Source organism: Salvia splendens, chromosome 12 (genome assembly GCF_004379255.2).
Source record: "Salvia splendens isolate huo1 chromosome 12, SspV2, whole genome shotgun sequence".
NCBI classification, from domain to species: domain Eukaryota; kingdom Viridiplantae; phylum Streptophyta; class Magnoliopsida; order Lamiales; family Lamiaceae; genus Salvia; species Salvia splendens.
Window position 1 is genome coordinate 6200980 of NC_056043.1, and position 17999 is coordinate 6218978.

At 37.9% G+C, this 17999-nt stretch overlaps 5 protein-coding genes and 1 non-coding gene across 6 annotated transcripts; 3 read left to right on the plus strand and 3 right to left on the minus strand.

Moving 5' to 3' along the window:
- Window positions 1-1497: 1497 nt before the first annotated feature.
- LOC121759391 (endoglucanase 11-like) lies at window positions 1498-5381 on the plus strand. Its single transcript, XM_042154953.1, has 5 exons — window positions 1498-1782; window positions 1868-2080; window positions 2513-2713; window positions 3326-3580; window positions 4550-5381. Exons 1-5 carry the CDS (start codon window positions 1588-1590, stop codon window positions 5198-5200), a joined length of 1515 nt encoding a protein of 504 aa, XP_042010887.1. The 5' UTR covers window positions 1498-1587; the 3' UTR covers window positions 5201-5381.
- A 303-nt stretch (window positions 5382-5684) lies between these two features.
- On the plus strand, window positions 5685-7485 carry LOC121758662. Its single transcript, XM_042154041.1, has 3 exons — window positions 5685-6019; window positions 6183-6535; window positions 6662-7485. Exons 1-3 carry the CDS (start codon window positions 5965-5967, stop codon window positions 7268-7270), a joined length of 1017 nt encoding a protein of 338 aa, XP_042009975.1. The 5' UTR covers window positions 5685-5964; the 3' UTR covers window positions 7271-7485.
- Window positions 7486-7508: 23 nt separating this feature from the next.
- Window positions 7509-12775, minus strand: LOC121758663. Its single transcript, XM_042154042.1, has 3 exons — window positions 12486-12775; window positions 8127-8486; window positions 7509-8056 (listed from the first exon to the last, which is right to left on the minus strand). The coding sequence occupies exons 2-3, from the start codon at window positions 8460-8462 to the stop codon at window positions 7637-7639; spliced, it is 756 nt and encodes a 251-aa protein (XP_042009976.1). The 5' UTR covers window positions 8463-8486; window positions 12486-12775; the 3' UTR covers window positions 7509-7636.
- On the plus strand, window positions 8422-10104 carry LOC121758664 (putative B3 domain-containing protein Os03g0621600). Its single transcript, XM_042154043.1, has 3 exons — window positions 8422-9396; window positions 9514-9692; window positions 9777-10104. Exons 1-3 carry the CDS (start codon window positions 9117-9119, stop codon window positions 10008-10010), a joined length of 693 nt encoding a protein of 230 aa, XP_042009977.1. The 5' UTR covers window positions 8422-9116; the 3' UTR covers window positions 10011-10104.
- On the minus strand, window positions 10225-13011 carry LOC121758661. The gene is made up of 5 exons (XM_042154040.1): window positions 12786-13011; window positions 11439-11963; window positions 11113-11338; window positions 10546-10997; window positions 10225-10451 (listed from the first exon to the last, which is right to left on the minus strand). The coding sequence occupies exons 2-5, from the start codon at window positions 11961-11963 to the stop codon at window positions 10431-10433; spliced, it is 1224 nt and encodes a 407-aa protein (XP_042009974.1). The 5' UTR covers window positions 12786-13011; the 3' UTR covers window positions 10225-10430.
- A 3095-nt stretch (window positions 13012-16106) lies between these two features.
- TRNAG-GCC lies at window positions 16107-16177 on the minus strand. The gene has a single exon. It is a non-coding gene; the product is annotated as a tRNA-Gly (tRNA).
- Between the last annotated feature and the right edge of the window lie 1822 nt (window positions 16178-17999).

A 17999-nucleotide genomic window follows, 5' to 3' on the forward strand; every position in this document is an offset into this window, starting at 1 on the left:
AACTGTGGAAGTAAGAAAACTACTTCTAGTGTATGTTTCAACGAATTCCAACTGATGAAGGAAGTCATGCAAGTTGTTTTATGACAACAAAATGGGGGTGGGATCCTCTTCTGTGCATTTCAGCACAGCAGCCCCTGCTGCTCCATACAAACAATTAAAATAATATATATTTATTTATTTTAATTTATTTAATTTCTTTAATTATTTTATTTCTTTGTGTGGAGCAGCAGGGGCTGCTGTGCTGAAATGCACAGCAGAGGATCCCCACCCAACAAAATGCCTATAAACATTTCACAAAATTCAATCCAACGTGATCAAGTAAAAGATTTGGATTAGGATAGACATTTCATAAGTACATGTGAAGATCAATATAGGAATTGTGGAATTTCCTTGTGTGAGATCAGAATATCAATGAGTTAAGGTGGTGATTTCAAGAAAATTTGCAAGAGTACTAGTCGAAATCACCTCAATGAGAAAGAAATAAAATGAAATCAAAACTTACTCGAAATTTTAGATTGATTAAAATAATAAAGCTCTTCTTGCTTGAGTGCAAATAAGTCTATAAAGGCATATTCAATTGTCTCGGGATAAAAATACAATTCAATAACTCTTCACCAGGTTCTCTCCTCAATTTGCAAATTTGTTTGTTGACATATTCATTCAGCTCAAGACAGTGTATGAACACACTACATATTTCAAAAAAAATATACTGTAAACTAACCATACAAAAAACAAACAATCCACATCGGCTTTTATATGTCAAAGAGAAGTTCCATTTGATCATCCAACTATTAAAATCTAATTTTGACATTGGTGTTTAGAATTTAAATAATTAACTTTGAAAATTCAACTACATTCTAACAAGTGATAGATGTGCTTAAACTGTCACGGTAAGAAATCTTCTAGACTTGAATTATTACTTCCATTTTGATTTCGTGTCCCACTACTAAAATAGGTCTGCCTATGATCAAGATCATATTTTGAGTACTACTTGTCAAAGTAAAAATTAGGTTATTTTATTAAATTTTATTACAAGCCCAGTAACTTCATGTGCAAGTACAGTAATCTGGGTAACTTGATATGCAGTAATTAGTATCATCTGCTATATAGCCTTTTCTCTTTTTTCCTCACAATGGAACAAAAAGGGCATGTAATTAATTGGAATCTACATCTCTGCCATTTCAAATGTATAAATGATGAGGCATCTTCACATTCAATATTTTCAAAGAATTCGAAATTTTCCCCTTTCACATAGCAACTGTTTCATTCACTCTACACGCACATGTAATTAAACATTCAGAACACAACACATAAAATAAGGTCAATGTTTTACACTCAGCTCAAGTCACCTATATATCTAGTGGACCCTCCACCAATTAATTTTACTGTATAATCCAACCTAAATTTAGTTTTATTATTAATTCCCAAAGTAAATACAAAAAGAAAAAAAAATTAATCTCATGCAAAATTTGCGATGCTTTAAAAAGAGGGAGGCTATCACGGTATAGTGAGAGGAAAAAGGGAAAGAAAGAAAGTGATTGCCTCAGGAAGCAGAGGAGAGCTTCCTCCCCCCATTCAAGTTCAACAATGGGGTTCAAATTATGGCTCCAAATTCTTCTCCTCTTCCCCACTCTCTCCCTCTCCCACCAATTCTTCGACTACGCCGACGCCCTCACCAAGAGCCTCCTCTACTTCGAGGCGCAGCGCTCCGGCCGCCTCCCTTACAACCAGAGAGTCACCTGGCGCCACCACTCTGGCCTCACCGACGGCCTCGAACAAGGGGTGGGGCCCACTTCCTCCTCTTCTTCATCATCGTCCTCTTTATTAATGTGCTTCATTAATAATAAATAAATATATTTTTAAATAGGTGGATTTGGTGGGAGGTTACTACGACGCGGGCGACAATGTAAAATTCGGCCTCCCGATGGCCTTCACCGTCACAATGCTGTCGTGGGGCGTCATCGAATTCCGGGACGAGATCGCCGCCGCGGGCGAGCTACGTCACGCGCTTGAAGCCATCAAATGGGGGACTGACTACTTCATTAAAGCACACACCCATCCCCATGTTTTGTGGGCTCAGGTAAATTTCAAAAGATCTCATTTTTAGTTTTTTACTAGTATTTCTAAATTACTTGGAATTACAAAAGAATGAAATCAACTTTTAGCACGAGTTTTCACGAGGATTAAAGGAAAAGTAGTGGGCTTTAAATCCCACAATCACGCCGGAAATAGAAGTGCTTGGAAAAATCTATATCTTTGAAAATTTGAATTTCATCAGCAGTAACAAACGGCCCCTTAATTTTGTGCGTGGGGTCCGGAATTTCAAATCTTGTTTTCTAGTCAGTCTACACCGAGTCTTAATAACTAGTGTCGGTTTCAGACAACAGAAAATGTCGTGTGTCAAAATAAAGCACGCAATTATCTCGTGATTATGGGAGCATTTCATTTGATTGCGACTAATTTAATTATCTATTAATTGAAATTAATTAATTTCGTTAATCTTGTCGGTCAGGTGGGCGACGGTGACACCGACCACCTGTGTTGGCAGAGGCCGGAGGACATGACGACCTCCCGTCGCGCCTACAAGGTGGACGAGGAGAACCCCGGCTCTGAGGTGGCGGCCGAGACGGCCGCCGCCATGGCCGCGGCTTCGATTGTGTTTAGGAGAACAAACCCACACTACTCCCACCTTCTGCTGGACCATGCACAACAGGTAAGTTAGTTAATGAGTTAGTTACGTTAGGTTATTTTTTTTGTCTAAATCATAATTAATATCTAATTAAAGAGTGAATAATTAATTAAAAACAAGTAATTAACACAATGACGTGGATGCATTTCGTTATGACAAATTTCCATAAACACAAGTAGTTGCAAGGCAGTTTGCTTCCTTAAAATAGGTAGGTACTCCAACTTTATCGCCACAATGAATAGGGATCGTGATTTGTTAAGTGTCACTTGCCCAACAGTTATAACTACTAAAGTTGTAGACATTTTTTTTCTTGAAACGTGAGAGTAGATCAAGGTTCGAATCATCTCAGATATGCGTACATAAAATCCGTTGAAATTATAACGAAATTGCATTTCAGAAAACAACAACCACGTGGTAGAAAGTGTGACCATGGTCTTTGATGTTATTAGCATATGATGATGTTAAAATCGAGAATAAAGTATGGTATCATTAAACCTGGTGATGAGAGTTGAATAAAGTATAGCAGTACTATGAATTTTCTTTTGTTCAACATTTCGAATATGAAAATACTTCAGTTTTGCCGATATTTTCTGCGTTCGTCCCTGACTAGAGTATTTGAATTATGTGTGTCCGCAGTTGTTTGAGTTCGCGGATAAATATAGAGGTAAATACGACGAGAGCATCGGAGGAGCGAAAGGATACTATACGTCGGTGAGTGGATATAAGGATGAGTTATTGTGGGCAGCTATGTGGCTATACAAAGCCACCGACAATCTCCACTTCTTCAATTATACCATTCATAATGCCATTTCTTTTGGTGGGATCACTTGGCCCATCACTGAATTCAGCTGGGATGTTAAATATGCTGCTCTCCAACTCATCGCTTCTATGGTAATTTACTTATTTGTCTCTCTCATTTGATTAATACTTAACTCCGTTTGTGTTTGGGTAAAATATGGTTATCTAATGATTCTACTCTAGCAAACGGACATTTGGGTTTGGGTAAAATTTGTGGTGTGAGTTTTATTACTATATTAGTGTCGGTCGTGATTTAGCACGCATTAGGATTGGTTTTTGAGTCTAGACCATTATTTTCAAATTCATAATCACATAAACCAAATATTTGTTCCCCTTTTGTATATCTAAACCCCACCATCTTAAAAGGCACAAAGCATTAGCACTTACAAATGATGCACTTCTTTATTGCAATTTAACTAATTTACTTTATCTTAGGATCAACCAACTCTACAAATGTAAAGGTCCTTCTTGATGGCGTCATCACTATGTTTTGCCTCTTTAATAGAATCCAGCAAAATTAAAGATATTCTATCTAGTTACTTGTTTATAAGACGAGGAAAATGAAATGTTAATCTCAAGATTCTCAACATGGGATTCTCTCCCTCTCACCCACATAAGAGTAAAAATTCAGTGGTATGTACATATTATCATGTAGTGTGTTCAATCAATCATAATTGTAAAAAAAAAGAAGAGAGAAATTATTTATGCAATTATGATTGGTTGGATACACCACATGACAATATGTCTGAACTATTGAATTTTTATTCATTACATATCGGAGTCATATATAATATCCTGAGGGCTATTGTTTTAATTCATTTTTCTTTAGTTTTGAATAAATACTCCTAATTCAATATTGGTCGTCTTATCTTCGGACTTCTAACTCAACTTGTGTTTCACTTTTGATGGATTAAATAGTACTGAGTCTTATGAATGTTGTTTGATTGGATAATTTAGACAATTTTTTAGCTATGGGATCATGCAACGTGAACTTAGTCTTTGACTTTCTTTCTATACAAAGAATCAATTTAATGTCGAGTAATCAAGTGTATCGTGTTGCAGTTGCCAAGAGAGGGAAAAACAGAAGAAGAGAAGCACATCCTAGAAGAATACAGCTCCAAAGCAGAGCACTACATCTGCGCCAATCTAAACCTAAACAACGGATCCACTAACGTACAGCGCACCCCAGGGGGGCTCCTCTACACCCGCCAATGGAACAACATGCAGTACGTCTCCAACGCCGTCTTCCTACTAACCGTCTACACCGACCACCTCCGCTCCACCAATCACAGCCTCTCCTGCCCCAAAAATCCCTCGGTGGGCCCCGACGAGATCCTCTCATTTGTCCAATCACAGGTGGCCTACATCCTGGGCTCCAATCCCATGCGTCTCAGCTACCTTGTCGGGTACGGGCGGGACTACCCTAAGCGGGTGCACCACCGATGCGCGTCGATGGAGTCCTACAGGGACACCAAGACGTTCGTGGGGTGCACCCAGGGGTATGACCACTGGTACGGGCGCCGGAGCCCGAACCCCAACGTGGTCGTCGGGGCAGTCGTTGGTGGGCCCGACAGCAAGGACGAGTTCGCGGATCGGAGGGGGAATTTTATGCAAACTGAGGCTTGCACTTACAACACTGCCCCTTTGGTTGGAGTGTTTGCGAGATTGAATTCGATGCTTAATACTACAACAACATTGGTTTCTTCGGTGTAAATAGAATGTTTGTATAGGAATTTTGGAGGGATTTTTATTGATATAGCCTAGCCATTTAGGCTAATTATATCTACATACGAAATATATTATTCTCTCTGTTAAGTTACATATGGCATATATCGATAATTGTTTTTTTCCTATTTTTAAGAGAAATAGCCGTGGATTTGTTGTTATCTGTAAATTTTGGTGTGTTGCAGCTCAAGTGAGGAAGGAATAGGCATGCTCTGTCACATTCGTTATGCCTATAACATTGATTCAATGTCTCACAAATGTGTTACCAATTCGTAAATTTTAGAGAGGCTATGATCTCATTTCCTATCTCAGCTATGAAAGAGAGATCAACCAAATCCTAGTCAAGTTCCATTCTAAAATCAATCAATTTCAAAATGGAATCTCACTGAATGTTACCATCGTATCAGAATGGATTGACAAATGTGGATTGAAACTTTAACTTTCAGTATATATATATATATATTTAGGGCTTGTTCTGTTTGTCCAATAGGATTTAGGGTAGATAAGGAGAGGCCAGATAAATATGACACAAATTAGAAGTTGGGTTATTCATTTCAGCTGTTTGGTTTGCACTATATAAAGCACAAGTGATATATATCGTGTGTTTGGTTTGCTGTAAATCAAATACCACAATACCCAAACCTAAATTGGAGAATATATATTACAACTCTCTTCCGCCGCTCTTCCATTTCAGTGTTCCAGAATCGCCTCGCAAATTCCGCAGAAGCTATTTTCACTTTGTCCAGTTGAAGATGTCTGACTACATGCGTTCAAGGTTCACTTCCCCTGATGTGCCGAGTTCGCAAGGTACATATAGCTATCTCAGAATTGAATAAAAGAGAGTTTATTTTCGTATGGTTCAACATCATTTCGTTTGGTAATTTATTTGAAAGCACCAGTGAATTCGCATTTCGTTCTTAGATCTTGCAGTGCTTTACAGTTTTAATTGGGTGATTTTGTTGTGGTTCAGTGAATTCCCGCCTTGGACGGTCAAGGAGAGGCAACGGTGACCGAACCCGCCGAACCTGGTCATACCGTGAGGAGGAGATTCTTGTGGTTGCGCTGAAGGACCTTGTTGTCACCGGATGGAAAGCCGATAATGGATTTCGGACAGGCTACCTTGGCAGACTCGAGGAAGCCCTGAAGAAGCATTACCCCAACACTGACATCAAAGCAACTCCTCATATTAACTCGAAGCTCACTTCCTGGAAAAGATGCTACAATTCTTTGCGTGGCATCTTAAGTCGTAGCGGTGTGGGGTTCAACCTCCACGACGACTACAAGATAGATTGCGACGACGATCAGTGGTCGCAAATTGTCAAGGTACCAAATCTCGTTCTAATGGATATCATCATGTTTTCAAGTTAGTTTTAAAAATAATACTCAATATGTTTGCTTCACATTGGCAATTCTGATGGTGTGTGTTATGTTACGAATTCGTATGTACAGCAAGACCCTCATGCTCGCTACATGAGGGATAAGAGCTGGCCATTCTGGGACCATTGGCAGGTCATCTTTGGTAAGGATAGGGCTGCTGGGGGATCAGCTACTGGTTTGATGGATGCGGTCAATGGGCTTTACACTCAGGACACCGGCTCAGGCTCAAGCGATGGAGGTGAGGTTGGCAACTCTGTTGGCTCTACTGATGTGCCCACTTCTCATCCACTGAGTCAGACCAGCACTCCTCCCGATGCTCCGGTTGAAAGCTCAGGCAACACTAACCGTGAGAAAGCTGCTCGGCCTGCGGGTGGGAAAAAGAGAAAGGCTGACCATTCTATAGATGGTCTCATTGAACTGCTGGGGAAAATCAATGACGCCACCAACGTGAGGTTGGATTCTTTATCCCTCCGCATTGGTTATGAGTTCGATCTGAGCAAAGCACGGAAGGAAGTATTTGCTGAACTAGGTCGCTTGCCTGGACTGACAAGGGAGCAAAAGTTTGATGCAGGGGAGATTATTCTGGAGAAGGTGGAAAGGTTGGATTTCTTTCTTGGGATGCCGGATGATGACCGTATCGCGTTCGTGCTTCGTGTGCTTGCGAAATATGGTTCGGGATAGATGGGGGAATCTACAACGGGTGAAGGGGTGGCGTAGGTCGATGGCTTGCCTGATATAATTTATAAAGCCTATTTTCTGTCTGAAACTTTTTTTTTGGAAGCCCCTCTTCAACATTGGCTTGTTGCAATTGTCTGTAGATTATATTATTATCTATCATCTTTTGTAGGAAGGATTATGTTGCCTTAATCAGTAAACGATTTCCTAGTATTCCTTAATCAGCTGCATTTGAAGGAAAACCTTAATCAGCAAATATTGATCTCATTGATTGAATTTCCACATAGATATTCCAGCAAAACGTACACGAGATAGATCACATACACAACCTAGCTTAATAGAGTAGAAGGAAGACAAATACAACATAAAACGTCAATACTTGTGGGTGTTCGAAGAGCCACATGAACTTCCATGTGGCGAACCTAAATTGCTTGGAGGAAATTTCTTCGGCTTTGGGGGGTATTTCTTCCCGATACGCGGGTCCATATCCTCGTTATTGGACTGACTACCCACATTCGTGAACCCGTCTCCAAACAAATTGCGTTTCATCTTTGGCACTTTGGGCATGGGAGGAGAAGAGACGGACACGCTTAGCTCCACGGTCGGCGCCATTCCAACTCCATCTAATGGCTTAAACATCAGATTGAGATCCTCTACGGGCACGGTAGTGTCAGAAATATTGAATATCAGTGGTGCACTCTCCTGCTTAATATCTTGCGGTCCGAACAGCAACCTCAATCTTGGAAATTCGGGGTCCCCACAATAGTAATAAGCTGCAGCCAATTTATTTTCCTACAAGAACAACGGAGCCATGGAGTTACAATGAACAAGCTGACATAAAACAAACATTGTATCCACCTACCTTCAAAATGGGTTTCCATACTTGCTCCGGTGCCATGACCACGTTGGTGTTAGCATTCCAATACACACCGTTGGTTTTGACTACCTTGTCGAAAAGTATGTGTCTCTCTTCAAGGTTCTGAAATCTCTCGTACAATTGTGGCCATGTGAATGGCACCCCCACTTCTTTGGTGAGCACCTCCGCCACTTCTTCGAGGATGGGTATGGGGATCACGGAACCGCTCCACTTGTTCATTTCTTTGGTTTTGATTATCAAGGATAGCAGCAGTGAATCTACCTCAGCTGTCCAGCTTGATTTGTAAAAGAAAAAGCCTTGTTGAGGGATTTTTGTTCCCATTTCAAGTGAAGGAATGAAAGAAGCCAAAGTTGCTGGGTCCAAGCTTCAATTGAAGGGTCAGCTAAATATGAGTTATTTCATCACCATCCCAAGCAATTGTATGCCCGTGAATGACTAGACAAATCAGACTCGTGAGGGGCATATCTGCCATCGCAGCCTTGTTTAGAGTAGATTCCTGCATGATAATAGGAGATTCCTGCATGATTTTACAGCTCATTGTTGCTACTGTGTTGTCTTTCATATAGTGATGGGTGGAGCAGATTTATTTTGTTTGGAAAATGCTTTGTCAAATCAGCTCACGGGTAAGATGTAGCCTCCACAAAGCTATATTGAAGAGCTTATGTTGTACAAGCCCCCAAAGTATCACTCTTCGGAACCAAACTGTATTCTCTAATCACATCATGTATGCAATGGCATCAGCATCAGCTCCTCCGCCACTGCTGCCGGAGTAAGTAATTTATTGTTGTCGATTATCGAACATTTTTATTTTGCATATAACCACTAACTTTCCGGTTCCTAGGCACATTAAACCATCGTTTTGTCGGACATTGACTACACGGTCATGCTTGTACCGCATGGTAAGTTGGAAAATTCATATGTATTTTACATGCGAGGCTTGCTTTCCAAACTAACAACGACACATACTTTTTTGACATGAAGGTTATTCCTTATGAATGGATGTGCGAGCATGGAGGTAGCTTACCTAATCTCTGCAGACTCCAAATGCTCAATGGCCTTGAATGGGTGGTGGGCGTAACAAGGGATGGTCGTGAGAGCTACTTTGATCAAAACTGGAATGCATTTGTATCTGCTAATAGTCTCGGGATGAAACACGTCGTTGTTTTCAGTTACCACGGTGAAGGCGAATTCAAGGTCATGAGGTTCAATGCAAGTGGTTGTATGCCATCGACCGATATCTTCGTTCAAACTAATGGTGCATAATCTTAGAAGTGTTTCTATGCTTATTAAATGAATTTTAAATTATTTAGAATACTTTTTGATCTTATGTCCTCAACTATCTGGTTGCGATAATGTATATTTTTTATTCTAGACTTTCCAGATTGGGAGTACAATCCCAAGCGTAAGGACAAATCATACTATGAGGAATTTAGTGAATCAGAATCCACTGACGACGACGACACGGGATGTCCGGTTAGACGGGTTGAGGAGGTGCCGACCCTTCCCTCTTTTACCATTATCCTTCTTGCGTCGCAACTGGACCGGATCATGGTATTGTCCTCATTTCAATTGTGGAAGCATAAAACTTGTACATTTTCAAAAAGTAATCATATTCATTTGCAAATTCTGACGCAGTGCTTGCCTGAAATTTGGTGGAAAACCCACATTGCTGACCATAACAAAATTCAATCTGTGAATCTTTTGGTTGGTGATCATTCATGGAATGTCTACGTCAAGATTCAAAATGATAACGTGAAAATAATTCACGGTTGGAACAAATTTGTAGCAGACAACAATCTCGCCGTAGGGAGCATGTGCAAGTTCGAGTTGTTACCGGCTGAAGTCACAAAATTTCGGGTATCTTTTTAGTTATGGAACCTATGTAACTTTTAAATAATTGTACAAAGTGGACCCAAATCAGAATGTATTTCAGTATGTGGATGTTGCCTGTAGTTTAAGCGAACATATTTTTTGTTTTTGTTTTTTTTTCAGACAAATTTATATATGTTGGAGTCAAATACTCTCTAAGGCTGGCCCAAAAACAACGACTATACTAACAAAAACATAAATACTCCCACAAGGGTTCCAAGTTGAAAACATTATTAAACACAAAAAAATCAGTTCAGATTAATGACATATTAAGCTGACCAAGTTTCTAATCAGAAGGAAGGTGTACAAGTCTAATGATTACTAGAGAAAACATTTGATAAAGTTTGATAGTCCCACATGATATTGCCAAACACGAAATACATTGCTAGCAGCTATCCTTCTTGCAACTCGCATAAGCAATCACTGCATTGTGGATATGCGCTGTGACAATGGAATAAAGCAATGAATCCATTTCAGTATATGTAAGCATTGAAACATGTAAAAAAAGAACAGATTTGCATGTAGGTGTACTCACTTCAGCCCACATCGAGTTTGCCAGATCATCGCGACGCTGATTCCAAGATGACGTTGCCTCAACGTAGTCAACGTATTCACTGTCCCTATGATCTCCCTCGGCCTCAGCCCCTTGGCTCTCAGGCATGCAGTCCAAAAGGTCATCGAGTGGATCAATTGGCATCTCAGACCGAACGTAGTTATGGAGAAGGAAGCATGCTATAATTAAATTTATTTGAACTTTGAGGGGATAGAAGGAGGCACTGCGCAAAATACCCCACCGCATCTTCAGTACCGCGAATGCTCTCTCAATTACATTCCTAGCTTTGGTATGACGCATGTTGAAGAGCTCTACAGCATTTTGTGGAATTTGCGCATCAGGACCCCAATCTTGGAGGTGATACCTCACCCCCTTGTAAGGGGTTAGAAAACCTTCACTGTTCGCATATCCATTATCACACAAATAATAATTACCTAGACCAGACAAAACTCAACATCAGTTTAGTAAAAACTAACCAAATATAAATTTTCCATTTGAATTGATATATGTTGCTGAATATTGTAACTTATTCAAAGCTAGTCAATTTACCTATTGGGACTCGCAACCCATGAGGACGAGTTACGGCATCGCGAAGCACTCGAGCATCGCCAGCTGATCCCTCCCAGCCGGGTAATATGTATGTGAAACGCATGTGCCTGTCGCAAGCGGCCAAAGTGTTGGTTGTTATCTGACCCTTCCTATTCCTAAACCGTGGTTTGTCCTCGTTTGGTACTAAAACGTCAATGTAGGTGCCATCAAGAGCACCAAGACACCCCTGTATGCACAAGAAGTAGCCACACACTCACGTAGTGAAATGCTGAATATATAGTTTATTCCAAAAAGAATAGTCTTCGCTACTAAAATATAAAACATACCTGAAAACATTTCCATCGCCAATCTACACAATCTTCGCGAATAGGCTCGGGTTTGACCAAGAACAAGGAATGCAACTTTAATACTGCTGCAAGGACCTCATGAACGTAGAATGAAACTGTGTTCCCTGATCGCCAATGATCAAATCGAACAACACGGTTTTTCTTGTGATGTGCTATGACACCTAGAAAAATGGCGACTTGCTCTTCTATCCCTACGAACCGCCGGACGCGTAACATTCCCAACTCTGTAAACAATGAACACAACCTTCCAAACGTATTCCGGTCCATCCTACAATTAACTAAACAATCTGTGTCAGTTACCCCAACGAGTCTGTTTAAACGTTGAATCTGCATCGGTACTCGATTCAGAATGTCGTAAGCCAACGCAAATTCAGCTCGCCTCCTTTTCTTCGAAACTTTGCTAAAAATCATGTGCAGTATACAAATTCGCGCCACGGTTTGAGTCCAAATTATGTCCTCAATTATTTGCCTCACATAAGCATTTTGCTTCTTATGTTCCCTCATCTGTGCATAGATATACAAATAAGTTTCAATTCCAACTAATCTTTCATCATTCAAATAAAGGAAGCTTAAACTATTCAACTACCCTTTCATTATTCAAATAATAACCACAAAGCTGTGAATTCTCTACATCACAATTAGCACGATGCAACATCAATATTAATTTTTTTCACACAACAAGTTGCTGAAATACTGGTATATTTCTCACACTATATTTTGAATCGATTGGATTCAACATTACAAATTCAAAGTAAGCAATTGGATGAGAAAAAATTAAACTATGCACCATTGCAGTGGAAAACTTCAAAATTCCCATTTTTCTCACTGAGTTCAACCAAAATTCAGCATCTTTAATTCTTTATCATTAAACCAGACATCTTAATTAACATCTATTACGCGGTTTCATTTGCATTCAAAAACCCCAAATCACACGTCGAGACGCACAAAACGAATCAGCCACGTAATTCTACAATCCATATAACCTATAACACCGGATTGCATTCGAAAACGGCCAAATGAATTAATAAATTCGTTTGCTACATTAACTGAAAGGCAGATTCCCCACAATACGATCTAGGGTTTTTTAGCCTCCAAAAAAATTCAAATTCAAATGAATTAATCAATTCAATTGTAAACTTGGGTTGGATTCAAAATTACAAATTCAAATTATTCAATTAGAAAGGGAGATTCCATGGGTTTTGTAGATTTCGAAAAAAAAATAGGGAATGAACCGGTAGGAGGATTAATTCAAAATTACAAATTCGAATTGGGTTTGTAGCCTTCGAAAAAATTAATCAATGCAAACAAAACAAAGAACAGACTCACCTGAAATCTCTCGTTGCGGTGAGTGTCGCTTCTCTTCTGCACAGATTTGTTCAAAGGGCTTGTGTTGGTTTGGGAATGTTATGCTACGATTCCCCCAATTTTCTATGCATGTTCAAAGCAAATGTTATTGGTTTACCTCAAACCCTGATTAGAGCCTAATATGTATCGTAGGGCCAGACCCCGATACACTAACGCCATTATATGGCCAAAAAGAAACGGGCCAAAGCCCATTTGTAGGGCTGTGCATTTATGGTGTATGTCAAATAGAACACATGATAGGCACAGATACATAATTTAAATGACCTCTATATGACAAACAGAACAAGCCCTTAGTTGACACAAAAAATCACAGTTATTATCATAAATTTCATATTGTAGCTGACACGTGTAAAAGTATTATTACTTTTGTTTTGAATTTAAAATGAGATTTTCCAGAGTGGGGATCTCAAGCGCATCACCGACGAGGGGTTTTGCAATAAAAACTATGGTCCTCGATTAATTGCTCATGTTTTTGCAATATTATTCTAACTCTTTATTGCATTAATAATCACCATTTATCATATATATTCGTTTCGAGCTCTAACCACCGATATATCTATCTTCCCACCGACAGAGCAGAAGCAGAAGCAGAAGATTTTGAGTAAGCATTGTACACACACACATGACATGGGGGTACGTTTATTCATTGTGCATTTACTTAAAGATGGCTCAAACTCATAATTTAAGACTTGGAATTCATGAGTGAATGACTACTCAACTACTCATAAAGTTCCAAAAGTCATGCTACTACTATAATTTTCCACCACGTAATTTTCCCCATTTTTGAATAAGTACATGTGCATTGTATCTCCTTGTAATTTGGGAATATTCATTTTCCAGTCATAACTACTTACTTCAATTAGCACAAGCCAGAAAAAGAAAAAAAAAAGCTTTGAACAAGCTTGAAAAAGAAGTCAAAAGCTATATCTTGATCTAAATCTTGTACGGTGTACATTACTTTGCAATCGTGAAATCATATGCGTTAGATTTCACAATTTGATAGGGCTATAGTTTTATGTTGATAAATACCTCTATCCTACTCCCCCGTCCCATTACATATGAAACATTTGATTTTCGGTACTAAATTTTATGTAGTGTTGTTTTGTGAGTTAATGAAGAGAGAGTAAAGTAAGAAATATGAAAAAGTAACGAGAGTATTGTTTCTATTTTTAGAAACGTTTCGTTTTTAATAGTACAACCCAAAAAGGAAAACATTTCATTTTTAATAGTACAACCCAAAAAGGAAAACGTTTCATTTTTAATGGGACATAGAGAGTATGAACTAGTATTTCCTTTTCAGTCCGTCCTAGAAAAATATGAACTTTTAATTTTGCAAACTCTTTTCTCTTTAATGAGGTGAGACCTACTATCCACTAACAATAATTTAATTACTTTTTCTTTCTATCTCTCTCTTACTTTACCAACTATATATTAAAACTCGTGTCGAACCAAATGTTCATACTTTTCAGAGACGGAGAGAATATATAGGTAGGTGAGTGCTTCAGAATATTGACTATCATATGCCACTATAATCCGGGATGAAAATTTGCTAGGGATGGCATACCGTGGAGTTGGATTGTAAACATGTCAACTTGATAACGATCTAATCTATAAGGTGTAATCCGGATCATACATGTTAAGGAAATAATTTTTAGTCCGAACATGGAGCCGATCTGCTATATTATAATCCGAACACTATCGACACCCGATATGAATTCGTTAACGACACGATAACAATAAGAACCTAATTTTCACAATTAAAACCTAATATTACACTGTTAAACTTGATTTACACATATTTGATAATGACTTAATTAATCCAACCCAAAATTATTGGATTCTTACCTAGTCAATCCAACAAAGACACAAATCCAATAAATATTAATTCAAAGTCATTAATTTCATGTGTGATCGTGTTAAATTTTCATGTCATATCGAAAATAGTCAATCCTAGATTTACTATAAAATAAATTGTCTGGTGGGCCTAATAAGCCCCCCTTCCTTCTTTAATGGCTCCATCACTGGACTGGACATAAAAGATTTATACAGCAGGACGATTAAAGAGATAACATGATAGGGCCAGCCTATAAGAAGATATGAAATTCTAATTTATTGATTTGCAAAGAAAAGAATAGACGAGTGATTAAATAGTAGACTTTTGGGTTCTGACAATGCAATGTATAAAAGAAATGAGGCAGTGCAGAGAGGCCCCAATGAGTCAATGCATTTGAGTATGATAAAAGAAATGAACATTATAGCAGAATACATGTTACATTTAAGAAATGGATACAGCAGAATACATGTTACATTTAAGTAAACGCAACAACCATTTCTATGACTAGCTTGTTTTTAATAGTATCTTTTTTTTGTAGCACTGCATTTCGAGAAATCGCATTACTTTAGAAAAACATAATATTACTAGTATATTAGCTACATCCAAAAGATTGATCATCACAATGAGTACAAAATTGCAGAGAATATAACCTTTACTCCCAATTTAGGCCACTTAATTATACAAGCACTAACTTATATCCAGGTGGAAACCTTGCAACAAGATGATTCGAATTTCAATTTCAACTTTGGACACAGATAAAATAATCAACTGTAACACATGTTTTATATACTACTACTAATTCAACTGAACTTATTAAATTAGATAAAGAAAGGAATATTTATATATATTCCATTGAATAAACTTTTTTATTCTAGGTTCAGCCATGCTTTGTTCAAAGATAATCCATTAAAAAATGTCCACCCACTTATAAGAGTACATAATTTATATATATTCCATTGAATAAAAAAGAAACTACCCAAGTATATATTCCATTGAGTAGAAAAATGAGTGGATGTAGTAAAAGACTCAGAATTGGAAAAATCAGTGCAATACCTACATTACACACAACACAGTGTCTGCCCATAAATTTTCATTCATTTCCTGTTGACAAATTTAGGACCAAATGTATTTTTCATGTTTACTATGTAATATTATAGTTTATGGTTTTAACATACAAAAAAAGGTAAACATATTGTGGTGTGGTTTTTTTTTTTTTTTCTTCCAGATATTGTGGTGTGGTTATGTTCTTTTAGTTCAGCATAATAGGAAGGAGACAATCAATCATATGACATGACATACAACCAGTTGATTTAGTTTTAGTAAACGTGTGGATTTATGATAAAACAAAAAGGAAGCAAACAAAGGTTAAAATGATCTAATAGTTTTTTGTTACACGTGGTATTTTGATAAAAAACAATATCAAATAAACTTAAAAATTAAGCTCAGATTGCACCAGCCGGGAATCGAACCCGGGTCTGTACCGTGGCAGGGTACTATTCTACCACTAGACCACTGGTGCCTGATGTTTTATTTTTGACTGATTATTAAATGGAATGTGTTAGTTTGGTTGTGATTGAATAATTAATGTTATCTTCAATGCTAAGAGAAAGAGGAAACTATCAATCAATTCAAAGGTGTGTATCGACTTCATTAAGCAATGACATTGTATTTCTCAATTCTCATATATTGTCTGCTTGGAATTGCTATTTGACTAGTGTCAAAATTAATCATTCAATCAATATTAGTATTACAAGTTCCTAAATTATTAGAAAAAATTCCATCTTATTTCTTCACCTTCTTGATCCATGTCTTTCTTCTTCAGCAAATTATGTTATACATGTGCCAGTGCAACGAGCAGCGACACTTTCCATGAGAACTTCAGCTACTATCAATGTTTCGCTATTATCCCTGTCACGATTGCATTTTCTAAGAATATAAAACATAGTTTATCATGACTAGGAGAAGATTAAAGAAGTGAGGAGAAAAGTAGAACATTGGCACAATCGATCATAACTTTAAAAAAATGGGAATAACTTGAAAGAATTAGATGATCATCTCAACAATTATAAATAATTCAAAATGAATATTATCTAAACAATACATGAACTAAAAAAAGTACTACTGTTTAGCAGAAGCGTGTAAGAGCGAATGATGCCATGTGTAAAGACATGGCACATTCAGAATATTGAAATCAATCATAAATCTTCACTCAACACGCCCTCATCATCACTGCTCAACCTGCACAATTTTAAAACCATTTCCAGGACTGAGTATTGATATATTCAGCGAGCACATGCCAAAAAATATATTTTCATAAAAATATTTGTCAAGCCACCGTTGAGTGATCTCAGGATTTTAACTTTATAAAAAGTCAGTCTGAGTACACTAAAACATTTTTTCGTAAAACATGACTGTGCAGTCATCATCCATCACATCCATCGTCATCATACCATTACATCCATCAACAACATACCATATCTAAATATACGTGACCGGGAATGTGGCACATTCCAAGTTACTAGACTGGCCAACTCGAAAGATAATATGCCCAATCTGCTGGATGTACACTAGTCCGAGTAGGGTTCGCGGCCCTAATGAGATCCGAATGCAATTAAACATACATGACAAAGCCAATACCCTAACAAAGCAAGAAATCATCACAGCAAGGAATGATGCACTAGCTGGGAATCGAACCCGGGGTCTTGTTATTAATCAAAATTAACATATTTATTATATTTCTCATTCCCAACTTACTTATCTAATTGAATCACGATTTGTATTTGATATGAATCGCAACTATGATATATACAACTTAATATAGTTAGCTGGAATGATATGAAACCCAACTATAATAGTATATAAAAATAAAAATAGTTAACTAGAATGATATAAATTGCAACTATGTTAGCTGGATGTAGTTTCATTGCACGCGAATTAATAAAAATCCATCAACACGTTTAACTACAAATGGATTATTCATTTGAATGATTTCATCTTAATAACGAATATAGTTCATTATGTACGAGAATTACCCCATACAGCAGATAACTGGTTAATATTGAACTAAATCGTGTACTTCATTAAAAGGAGATAATTGGATCATCACTAACATTCGTTCATTATTTAGTAAATATAGTGCATTATTACATAAGAGAATTACTCCCGACCATCATGGCTTCGGTTCCATTCGTCTACATCTCAAACGTGTAAATATGGATTAAAGCGTGCATATATTTAATGGCGCCTGAGCACAACAAAGATACCGGCGGAGCTAGTGTGAATTTGAGTGGATTGGAGGTTGTGGTGTTGTTGCATGGCCCTCTCAAAAACTTGTTCCACAA